The sequence below is a fragment of the Oncorhynchus mykiss genome, chromosome 13 (genome assembly GCF_057628025.1).
Source record: "Oncorhynchus mykiss isolate SJ-2025 chromosome 13, ASM5762802v1, whole genome shotgun sequence".
Taxonomy (NCBI): domain Eukaryota; kingdom Metazoa; phylum Chordata; class Actinopteri; order Salmoniformes; family Salmonidae; genus Oncorhynchus; species Oncorhynchus mykiss.
In genome coordinates this window covers 34,854,029-34,866,701 of record NC_143034.1, presented here as the reverse complement: position 1 = coordinate 34,866,701, position 12,673 = coordinate 34,854,029, and the positions used below count along the sequence as shown (strand labels likewise).

Below are 12,673 nucleotides of genomic sequence, written 5' to 3'. Positions count from 1 at the left end.
CGAGGCAATATACAGGGGGTACCGGTACAGAGTCAATGTGGAGGCTATAAACAGGGGGCACTGGTACAGAGTCAATGTGGAGGCTATATACAGGGGGCACTGGTACCGAGTCAGTGTGCAGGGGTACAGGCTAGTTGAGGTAATCTGTACATGAAGGTGGGGGCGTAGTGACTATGCATAGGAAACAAACAACCAGCGAGTAGCAGCAATGCACCAAAGGAAGGGGGGTACAATGTAAATTGTCCGGTGGTGATTTTATGAATTGTTCAGCAGTCTTATGGCTTGGGGGTAGAAGCTGTTGAGGAGGCTTTTGGTCCCTAGACTTGGCGCTCTGGTACTGCTTGCCATGCGATAGCAGAGAAAACAGTCTATGACTTGGGTGACTGGAGTCTGACAATATTGTGGGCTTTCCTCTGACACCACTAATTATATAGGTCCTGGATGGCAGGAAGCTTGGCCACAGTGATGTACTGGGCCTTTCGCACTATCCTCTGTAGTGCCTTAGGGTCAGATGCCGAGCACTTGCCATTCCAGGCGATGATGCAACCGGTCAGCATGCTCTCGATGGTGCAGTTGCATTACCTTTTGAGGATCTGGGGACCCATGCCAAATCTTTTCAGAAGCCTGAGGGGGATAAGGTTTTGTTGTGCCCTCTTCATGACTGTCTTGCTATATAACCATGTGGTTTACCTTTTGGGGTGTCGCGGCTGGTTACCTATTTTGATGTGGTATGAAAGTATTATGGGAAATTATTTTGATGTGATATTTAATTAAGTATTGTGTGAAATTATTCTGATATGATATGAAAGTACAGCGATTCATGTTTCTAGAAACGTATCTCAATTGAGAATCGATTCACATTTAGGTGGATTATTTGACTATTTTACCTGCCAGAGCCAGTCTACCTCTGAAAATAACATACAGTCCTTGGACCTTGAGGAGTAACGGGGGCAGCAATCAGCAGTAGACAATAACAAAGCAAACTCCCTGCCCATTTCGGTAAAAAGCTGAGGGATGAGGCTGGAGAAATGCAACCATCCACGATATCAACATTATAGTTTTAACCATGTTTTGAGGATATACAGTGTTTGTTTATATTTACTGACAAACATTGGAATAAAAAAAAGCTTATATTTGGGGTTCTGATGGGGTACGACAGTTGATCTAAGCTCCTGAAGCATTTATAAGTGAATTCTTCAAGAAACAATGGGTACATATCATTAAGTCCCAAAATGGATGTAACAACTGCTGATTACCCCTCTAAGAGTACATCTTGGGCTCAGCTAATAGGAGATATTGAGGACTACAGTATTTCAGGCATTGTCATTAGATGCATTTTGATCAATTGTTAACGTTTTGTTGATGGTCCACCCTTGATGTTCTACACGTTACACTGTAGCTTCAGCCATTCCTACAGAACAATATTAAAGTGTACAACCCCTTTACTGCATATTAGTTAAATGACTGCAGAGACGGTACTTACTGGTGTTAATCAGATCTCCAACCTCCTCTTCCTCTTTCAATGTGACAGTCATCTTCCCCTCTCACTCCAAAAACGGAATTCTCCTCTTTCACTCCAAACTGCTTCCTCCTCTTTCAACGTGACAGTCATCTCCCCCTCCTCCACTCCAAAAACTGCATCCTCCTCTTCTTTCACGGTAACAGCCTCACCCTCTACTTGTTTTTGTTTTGTAACATCCTTCTCTTCCACAATAGCTTCTTTCTCCGTACAGCAGACGTCTTCTTCTTTAACAGGAGGAGAGTAGCTTAGTGACCGCATTGTCGAGGATGTTAGCTATTTAGCATTAGCGACTAGCCTAGTTCTAAGCTAATTTAGCAAATCACCTAGCTGACAAACAACGTAAATATATAATTGAATGGGGCAACAAGTACATACGACAAAAATGTGTTTAATACACAGCGACTAATATACACCAAAACCGTGTAAAGAGAGTCAGTGTTGTAGCTTTGTTTGCTAAAAAGCTACCGAGGTGTCTGACTAGCTGTTGTGTTGAAGGAGCGTCCCGTCTACTAGATTAAACGTCACACTGGCAGCGTCGCCGGTATTATATTAAGGCGTTCAAAAAGAAGCGTGTGTTGATTGATTCGTGTTTAATGAGTGAGAGTTGAAAACAAACTTTACACTCACGACACATTTGCATTGAACCATACTTCCACATCTATCAAGACAACTGGAGCACGGGGCCAGACACTCTTAAATAGAACCTGGACCAGCTCAGGTGAAACACCTTCCCACTAACGAGATGGACAAGTCAGCACATGTGTAACACATACTGACTAACGAGGTGACACCAATCAGTGCGCCCTACATGCTAACGAGCTAGACGGGCTAACGAGCTATACATGCTAACGACCTATAAGTCGTTAGGTTACTAATATATCCTATATTTCTGTTGGACAAGTTTGCTCACCCCCAACAGCAAACTTCCATTTCACATAATCAACTACAATGCTTCTACAATATAAACAGTGTCCACTGGCTGTCTACAATTAAAAACAAGAAAAAACACGCATTTCTAAATAATATACAATCGTATTATTTTTTAAATCCTTTTTCAATATAATCCTAAAACTCACTAGCTTCTAGAACTCGCATCTTTCTGAAACTCACACGCTTCTAGAACTCCCGTCCCCATGGAACGAGCCCCCCCAAAAACTCGTCTCCAATACGGAAAAACTGTCTAAACGCAAAACTTGCTGAATGCTCACCCTTGACACAATCAGCAACCAACTCCTGTAATATCCGTAGTAACTTTCCACCTTACTTCCCTCTATCTTTTCAGGGTTCACTCGATAGGCATGTTGTTGGATCGGGCCCAGTCCCCAATGTCATGCATTTGGGTTAGCACATCTGAGAATGAATCCTGATATTCTAAAAGCAGGGCAACATTGTCAATATAATTGTACCCAAATATGGTCAGCTTATGATTACTAAATGTTACATAAATTGTAAATATGAAAATCAAAACCAAATGTTCACTCCTTTGTTAATATGTATTGGCAATACTTCACTTAATGGTGAGGCATAGAACAATAAAACATGTATATTTTGTCAGGCTGAATGTTTGAAATATGAGTAGGTGATTTGAGTCATGCTTCTTCAGTAGTGGAATAAAGACTATTAGCATTTGAATGTTGTCAAGAAATACTGGAGTGATGTCAGATTGTTAATAAAATTGATTATAGACCAATTTATTATACTGCTTTCATGTGTGTTTATACACAAACATCTGCAACAATTATCATATTACATGTATTTTTTTAAACAAGCAGCTTTTTCAACTTGTAGAAAACAGCTAGCTACATTTTGAAGTGCTGCATTTTGATTAAAGTGGGTCACCAACACAGTAAGTGTAAAACAGCTATTTTTTTTGTTAAATAATACTCTTTCAATTCAGAGCCTGGTTTTCCCCTGAGGCTAATATCCATATCATGCTGCAATCAATTGAACAGGGCAGACGATAAGGTAGAACATCATTAAAATACTCCTACTACAATGTTAAAACATTCTACATTGTGACATCATTAAAATACTCCTACTACAATATTAAAACATTCTACATTGTGACGTCATTAAAATACTCCTACTACAATGTTAAAACAATTTCATTGTGACATTATTTCATTGATATCAGGAAACAACTTCTTCATGTATGTAATTTCTGATGTTTGATCAGAGATCTTTTATCAGAGTATCTCTTGTCACATTGATCACAGCTATGAGATTTCTCTCCTGTGTGTGTTCTCTGGTGTGAAGTCATCTGGCCAGATGTAGTAAAACTCCTCCCACATTGACCACAGCTATAAGGTTTCTCTCCTGTGTGTGTTCTCTGGTGTCGAATCAGATTGCTTGATCCAGTAAAACTCATCCCACATTGATCACAGTTATAAGGTTTCTCTCCAGTGTGTGTTCTCTGGTGTGAAGTCAGCTGGCTAGATGTAGGAAAACTCTTCCCACATTGATCACAGCTATAAGGCTTCTCTCCTGTGTGTGTTCTCTGGTGATGAGTCAGATGGCTAGCTTGAACAAAACTCCTCCCACATTGATCACAACTATAAGGTTTCTCTCCTGTGTGTGTTCTCTGGTGTTGAGTCAGATGGCTAGCTTGAACAAAACTCCTCCCACATTGATCACAGCTATAAGGTTTCTCTCCTGTGTGTGTTCTCTGGTGTCGAATCAGATTGCTTGATCCAGTAAAACTCATACCACATTGATCACAGCTATAAGGTTTCTCTCCTGTGTGTGTTCTCTGGTGTTGAGTCAGATGGCTAGCTTGAACAAAACTCCTCCCACATTGATCACAGCTGGAAGGTTTCTCTCCAGTGTGTGTTCTCTGGTGTAATGTCAGACCACTAGATGTAGTAAAACTCCTCCCACATTGACCACAGCTATAAGGTTTCTCTCCTGTGTGTGTTCTCTGGTGTACTGTCAGACCGCTAGATGTAGTAAAACTCCTCCCACATTGATCACAGCTATAAGGCTTCTCTCCTGTGTGTTTTCTCTGGTGTACTGTCAGACCGCTAGATGTGGTAAAATTCCTCCCACATTGATCACAGCTATAAGGTTTCTCTCCTGTGTGTTTTCTCTGGTGTAATGTCAGACCGCTAGATGACGTAAAACTCCTCCCACATTGACCACAGCTATAACGTTTCTCTCCTGTGTGTTTTCTCTGGTGTAATGTCAGACCGCTAGATGACATAAAACTCCTCCCACATTGACCACAGCTATAACGTTTCTCTCCTGTGTGTGTTCTCTGGTGTACTGTCAGACCGCTAGATGTAGTAAAACTCCTCCCACATTGACCACAGCTATAACGTTTCTCTCCTGTGTGTGTTCTCTGGTGTAATGTCAGACCGCTAGATGAAGTAAAACTCCTCCCACATTGACCACAGCTATAAGGCTTGTCTCCTGTGTGTGTTCTCTGGTGTATTTTAAGTTGTGATGAAGATTTGCAACCTTTCCCACAGTCAGAGCAGCAATGAGATTTCTTCCCTGTGGGTCTCTGCTGGTGTTTCTTGAGGTGTTTTGACGTGGAGAGACTTTTCTTTGCCTCGTCAGCATCATGAGGTTGTTGAGGCCCCCCAGAGGATTCACGATAGTCAGGTCTCTCTGTGTGATCAAAAAGTCAGACAGGTGGTTTAAGGCCCACAAAAGCAAAAAATAAACTGTAAAAAGGTGATGCCAACAGCGTAGCCATTATGTTGTACAAACAATGATGTCTGTAATGAATGTTAATTATTTGACATTTGTCTTAAGAAAGTCAAGTGAACAACAATAGTCATATTTTGTCTTGTTTTCCCATTAGTAGTAATATCGACGATTGTATGCTAGAAATACGTTTTTAAAGTTGTTGAAATCCTAAGCAGTGTGCCAGACAACTTTTGGTCTCCAATATAGGTACCTTTCTGTAGGTCTGTTGTTGTTGTTGTTGTTGTTAGGTGAAGTTATGGGTCCTACAGTAGGTCTATGGTATTGGTATAACTAGCGGTTTCCGCATTAGCATGGAGGAGTTTCTGCAACCAAATTGCATTTTAGCCAAAAGAGGGCAGAGAGCGATTCACCTATTTGGGGATGTCTGATAGTATTTACGCACCACCACTAATGATTTGTGGAGCTTCTCAAAGTAATGTTTTCTTCACCTCAAACAGCAAGTAAACAAAGTCTTACAAATACTTTGAGGAACTATTGATTTTAGTAAAATATTTCCAGCTCTCACTCTTGATAACCACTCGACATGAAAGGGAAAAATGTAATGCTCTGATCCAGTGGAAATGTCATACAATACCTGATTACTTCCCTTTCACAAATAGCCTACAGCTGCGTCTGCCCCAAACTCACTGGTGCGGGAAACTGAGAGCCCAGAATATTTTATACAATGTTGCTATCACGTTTCGGACAGACCTAGGTGGTAGTTGATACACTGTTTAAAGTTCTATGTCGACAGGCCATGCGCAGCCAATGTGATTTATTTTTATCTGGATATTTTCTAGATGTTTTTATTTGTTGGCTTTATGTAGAATATTTTTACATAGTTGACAATGGCAATAAACATTATTTAGATGTATATAATTTTAATTTCTATTTATATAGAATGTAGATTAATCACAGACAATGATTTTGAGATTATAAATTAAATTGTTCCAGTGAAATGTGACTGAAAATCATAACTGGCACCAGATCAGTAGAAATGGCTAGATAAATTTGCACTCCAAATTAAAATGGTTGCCGACTGCTTTTGTAGCCTATTACAGAAAACTTCAGGAGCATAACGTCAGAATTTATGAAGGCCATTAGCAGCGGTTAGGCTATCTTGATCTCTGGCTCCCTCAAGTCATTTGTGTGTCTCAAATAATTTAATAAGACACGTGATTCCTATGTTGACGATGTAAAGAATATTTGCTGCTCTGTGGTGTGTAATGAGGTGCAACCAGACGCTGCACACATTTATGAAATTGATTATTCCAGTTACATGCACCCATTAAGAAAATGACTGTAAAAGCTGTTAAATCCCAGTGGAATGATTAGGAATTGAAAAATGGTATGGTTGAGAAGGATGAGGCAAAAGGAATGGCAAATAAGTCTGGCTGTACAACCGATTGGCAAATGTCCTGCAAATTGAGAAATCATGTGACAAACTGAATAAAAAGAAAGAGACACAATGAAACAAAGATAAAGGACATAAAGAATGATAGTAAAAAAGCTTTTGAGAACCTTACATACAATTATGGGGAAAAAATTAACTGAATCAGAAAATTAACTGAATTCATCACAAAGCCCACTACTTTTATGATTTGCTTCATTGGCAAGATTAGCAAACGTAGGCATGTCATACCAGCAACAAACACTGACACTACACTTCCAAGTATATCTGACCAAATTATGAAAGACAGGCATCGTAATTTAGAATTGCGTAAAGTCAGTGTGGAAGAGGAGAAAAAATTATTGTTGTCTATCAACAATGACAAGCCACCGGGGTCTGACAATATAGATGGAAAATTACTGAGGATAATATCGGACTATATTGCCACTCCTATTTTCCGTATCTTTAATTTAAGCCTACTAGAGAGCGTGTGCCCTCAGGCCTGGAGGGAAGCTAAAGTCATTCGACATGCGCTATGCTCTGCATAGTTAGCTCCAGGTAAAATGTTGCACTTATTCAGCCATTCTGTGACCAAAAACAAGCTACATATGGACAGTACCAAAATAACCTGACTCTGGAAATGACAACGCGCCTCTTTACCTAGCTGGAAATGGGACAAACAGACCCCTTCTGTGGTAACAGACTGGGACAATTTCTAATCAAATCTAATTCCCAGGAACGGGGTTCATATGAACCACAGAGACTGTGTGGGATAATAACATGGCCGTGTCCAACTCTGCTTGTTCCCTCGACTCAGCTACCAACCAGCAATCTCCAACAGGGCCCTTAACCTGTATCACTAGAAACATCATAGTGAGCTACAGGTAGGAATCAGCAATGAATCCCAATAATGAGCCACCTATGGGGAGGGGTATCCCTTTGTGGACAAATCTCAAAGTATTACTGCTACCCTGGGGAGATTGCTATACCCCTTGAACATCGGCTCCAACCCTTGCCACATACAACTACAAAGGGAAGCACAGCCGATAGCTGCCCAGTGACACAAGCCTACAAGACGAGCTAAAGAACTTCTATGCTCGCGTCGAGGTAAGTAACACTGAAACATGCATGAGAGCATCAGCTGTTTCGGACAACTTTGTGATCATGCTCTCCGCAGCCGATGTGAGTAAGATCTTTAAACAGGTTAACATTCACAAGGCCGCAGGGCCAGACGGATTACCAGGACGTGTACTCCAAGCATGCGCTGGCCAACTGGCAAGGGTCTTCACTGACATTTTCATCCCCTTTCTGACTCTGTAATACCAACATGTTTCAAGCAGATCACCATAGTGTTCTTGGGCACAGGGACTAAGGCAACCTGCCTAAATGACTACCGACTCATAGCACGCACGTCTGTAGCCATGAAGTGCTTTGAAAGGCTGGTCATGACTCACATCAACACCATTATCCCAGAATCCCTAGACCCACTCCAATTTGCAAACCGCCCCAACAGATCCACAGATGATGCAATCTCTATTGCACTCCACACTGCCCTTTCCCTCCTGGACAAAAGGAACACCTATGTGAGAATGCTGTTCATCACTACAGCTCAGCGTTCAACACCATAGTGCCCTCAAAGCTCATCACTAAGGACCCTGGGACTAACCACTGAGCACGCCCGCATTCTCATCAAAGGGGTTGTAGTGGAGCAGGTTGAGAGCTTCAAGTTCCTTGGTATCCACATCCTTGGTGTCCACATTATAGGCTGGTGAAATCATGGAAACATAATGATGATTCCAATTCTAGATTTGGAATAGAATGTGCAGCTCTTTTAATATATATTGTTGTTTGACATGACTACCAATTAATAAACCAGGGAGGAATTACTGACAGACTAGGAGCATGGTGGAGACATCCAAGAGAGGAAAATCAGGAAGGGAAATGACAGCAAGTAGTGCAGACGAAAGGGTTAACAAGTTGGTGAATTAACATATGTGCTGGAATGAAAACAATATAGATGGAATAAGAACAATATAGATGGAATGAGACAATATAGGTGCTACTTTGAGAACACAAACTCTCACATCTTTCGCAGCAGAGCAAGGGAGTCCAGGGGATGACTGGAGGAAGCATTGTGGGATTCTCTTGGCGTGAGTACAGTTGGTGAGACTGAGTGGACGATGGTGAAGAACAGTGGAGTGAAAAGGGCTAAAGTTGGTAATGAACAGCAGTTTAGGGTTGGAGTGGGAATCATCAGCAAGGATGTTTTTGTGGGTGACCTGTTAACGGTCTCAAAGTTGGTGAAGGATGAATTGGGTAAAGTGGAATCGGTTCGAGTGACCAGGAGTGGTATGATACTGATTGTGTGTCAACAGCGCAAAAGGAGAAAGCTGTGTGGTGTAGGTTACACATTTCAGGTAGACGCACGTTGATTAAAATTAATGATAGATGGAAGGTTTTACTGTGGTTTGGTGAAGTGGTTCTCCCATCTTATGTAAAACCTGGGTAAGTGAGATATACAGAAGCCGCTGCAGTTTGTACATGTGGCAAGTGTTTGTCGAAGGAATAAATATGTCGTAGTCAGATGAAGCATGTTGTAATTGTGATGGGAATCCTGTTCCCGAGTTCCCGGAGTGCCCTGTACAGATGAAGGATGTCACAGTAGCTAGGATGATCAGGCCCATCTAGCAGGTGTCCTATATGGAGGCAGTGAAAATAGCTGAAGGAGTAGAGAGGAGAAGGTAGTTCATGTCCCAGTCTGAAGTGAAGCCATGCAGGAGAAGGATCCCAACACACTAATAGTGAACAAGGTGGACTGTGTTGTGTTTATAGAGCAAGTGAAAAATTGCATGAATAAATTATTAGTAACCTTCGTCCAAAACTAGCAGTTTCCGCATTAGTTTGGAGGAGTTTCTACAACAAAGTTGCGTTTGCATTGCCCTCACTGCCGCAGTGATAAATTGGATTAATAAACTAATAAAAAACATCTAAGAAGCTAGACATCATTGTGAAGGCGGCAGATAGATTTCTGGATCTCCAGTACAGACGAAATGTTACAGGGAGGACTGAATGAAGACATTCCACCCCTCTCAGCTTCCTGCACCTGTGTAGGGATCTGAATAGTACAATTTTTGTTTGAAATTCAGGGTAGTGGAGTGAATTTGGTTTGTGTTTATTTTAGGTAATTAGTATGATTTGTTAATCCCAATTTGTTTTGCGTTTTGGTTATTTTTTTACAACCCCGTACTGTAGGGGGCAGCAATACACCTGATGAGTGTAGTCTGACAATAAACCTCAGAGAAGACATGGTAGGAACCAAAGTGTTGGTCAGTGTTTCCAGTTGACCTTAATTAGATGTTACATTACATGTTGTTTTCTTACTTCATGTAGCCTTTTAGCTAGCCTTCATCTTCATACTTCGCTTACTCCTCTCTGATAAGATACCACTGCACAAACATGCTTATCTAGGCCTACACCAGCACCGGGCAGTATTAGCTAGCTACGTTTGCTCTGACTCTTAATACATTTAGCAAGCTAGCTAGCGATTAGCAGCTAACATTATTTGAGCAACACCTTGCTAAGAAAATACAATCTTTCGCCTTTAATGTAATGGCATGAAAATAATTGCCAGAATATTATACAATGACTTATCAACAGCTCTAACAATTTGACCCCAACAGGAAATCTACACTGGCAGTTATAGAAAGACCCATATACTATATAACCATTGATTCTTGAAAAATATAACTTATAAATGCCTCAAATGTTTCAACCGTATTACCCCACCAGAAACCAAAACATAAGCTCGTATAACGCCACTGTTTGTAAACTAATACTATATGGCTGAGGAGTAGGGTCAATCCAAGAGTTCTGACAATGACGGTAAAGCACCCACGCTAACAGGCTAACATTGGATAGCTTGCTAGACACAAATCAGAGAGAACCTCACTCTTACCATTTTACTTTCCCTAGCAGAGCTGGTTAGGCTGTTTTCATGTTATCCAAATCATTGGTGACTAACTGTGCTGCTGGCAACAATTTAATTTGAGCTTATTTGCAGATGTTTACTGACACCGGCCATATTCAACGGGTGTTGAGCGTTATTAAATTCATCAGTTATTCTGCTCTCTAATCAAGTCACTAAACGTTGGGTAGTTAGTTAGAATATAGTTACTATACTGGCACGTTTGATGTATAAGTAGCCAACTAACGTTAGGTAGCTAGCTCACATTCTGGTACATACTGCTATAAAGATATGCTATGCGTTTTGTAAGGATAGTGTAGCTAACATAACGTGTAACGTAACTTATTTGAAAAGTCATTACTTTATTACATTTGTCATAACTATTTAAAGCAGTTCATTTGTATCCGCTCTCTCGTTGGACTTCGGCTGCATATTTTCCTCAATTTTCTTGAAATCTGAAACGTTGAAGCCACGCCCATTTCCTGAAGAATTGCATTATGGGCCCGAAAGTACTGCGTGTATACGTCATATTTTGGCAAATTTAGTACGACATCCGGGAACTTTTGGCATACTAACTATATCATACTATGACCAATAAGCAGACTATACACTCAATTAATATCACAAATAGTGCAGTTAGTATGAATTTTCTGACACAGCTCAGGACTCTGGGCAGCCATTTTGTTTAAAAACTATGTGGCCCCTTTAAAAAAGCCACACAACAATCAATCAACCAATCTGCAGTTCAACCAATAACAAAGCTGTAATTCCACCACTGTTTTGGTAATAAGATGATGGATGAGGCTGGAGAAATGTAACTACTCTCAAATTCATAGACAGACCTATGGATGAAAGGACTGACCATCCATGATATCAGCATTATAGTTTTAACTATGTTGAGGCTATACAGTGTTGTTTTACATTGTTTCTAAACATTGGAGTAAAAAAAAAAAGAAGCTTATATTGGGGTTCTGATGTGGTAAACAGTTTCATTAGGCTCATGAGGCATGTGTTATATTCTTCAAGAATCAATGCCTATAAATAAAGAATTTAAAAGTCTAAGGATGTCTATGGATGTAGCAATTGCACATTTCCCCTTTAACACCACACATCAGTTCAACAACCGCAGAGTTTGTGCTTCTGTTTTTAAGACAGTACTTACTAGTGTTAATCAGGGCCCGTGCATCGTTAGAACCATTGGATGCCTTAAGATGAGTTTGTGAAACCGGGCCCAGATATCCAGTTTCCTCCTCTTCTTCATTTTTCGATGTGACAGTCACCTCCCCCTCCTCTTCTTTCACTGAAACGTCGTCACCCTCCTCTTTAACTCTGAACTCGTCTTCCTCTTCTTTAACTGAAACGTCTCTCTCTTCTTCTTTCATGGTAACAGCCTCACCCTCTACTTGTTTTTGTATTGTAACAGCCTCCTCTTCCTCCTCCTCTTTCACAAGAGCTTCTTTCTCCATCCAGCAGACCTCCTCTTCTTCAGCAGGAACGGGGTTAAGTTTGAGATTGGACCTATGTGGCATTTACTGAAGTCGCTAAATATAATTCAAAGCAGTGTCACTTTATCAGCAGCACGTGATCAATGACGTCTGAAGAATCATTTCGTCGAACACCTGATTAGTTTGGTATTGATTAAATTGGGCTCGTTCGACATTGCAGCCGACAGTGCAGGTGACTGCTGACTAACTAATTAAAAAATCACCTTGCATCATAAATAACTACTCATTATTATTTATAAATCAGTCAGCCAGTCACCGTTTACCCACAACGCAGCATGATTTGATGCTCTCGAACACGGCCAGTGGGGTAATATATGACATAAAGGCAATGCTGCTGCGGTGTGGGACGTCATCTATAAAAATGTGGCTGTTCTAAATTCTGTGTCGCTCAAAGCATTGAGTAATTAACCTATTTTTTGACACAATTGGCTGGAAAGAGCCAATGATTCAGGAAGCTTTGTTTCCCCATCACTACTTTTCAGCATGTTTTCTGTGAATTAGACTACGGAGTTTTGTAACTTTTTCCACCTTGGCTTACTGTTAGTTGGGTTCTAACTGGTCTCCGGTAGTTGGTCTCGCTGACCATAACCGTGCTGGTTGGC

General features: G+C 40.8%; 1 protein-coding gene across 1 annotated transcript; it reads right to left on the bottom strand.

The window, feature by feature from the left end:
* Positions 1-3,569: 3,569 nt before the first annotated feature.
* On the bottom strand, positions 3,570-12,142 carry LOC110487394 (uncharacterized). The gene is made up of 2 exons (XM_036942375.2): positions 11,729-12,142; positions 3,570-5,131 (listed from the first exon to the last, which is right to left on the bottom strand). Exons 1-2 carry the CDS (start codon positions 12,093-12,095, stop codon positions 3,669-3,671), a joined length of 1,830 nt encoding a protein of 609 aa, XP_036798270.1. The 5' UTR covers positions 12,096-12,142; the 3' UTR covers positions 3,570-3,668.
* Positions 12,143-12,673: the final 531 nt, after the last annotated feature.

Excerpts from the sequence above, each read along its gene's own strand:
- LOC110487394 (XM_036942375.2), bottom strand. The coding sequence starts at position 12,095 with ATGCCACATAGGTCCAATCTCAAACTTAACCCCGTTCCTGCTGAAGAA. Across the intron at positions 5,132-11,728 it reads ACGGGCCCTGATTAACACTA|AGAGACCTGACTATCGTGAA; the intron begins GTAAGTACTGTC and ends TTGATCACACAG.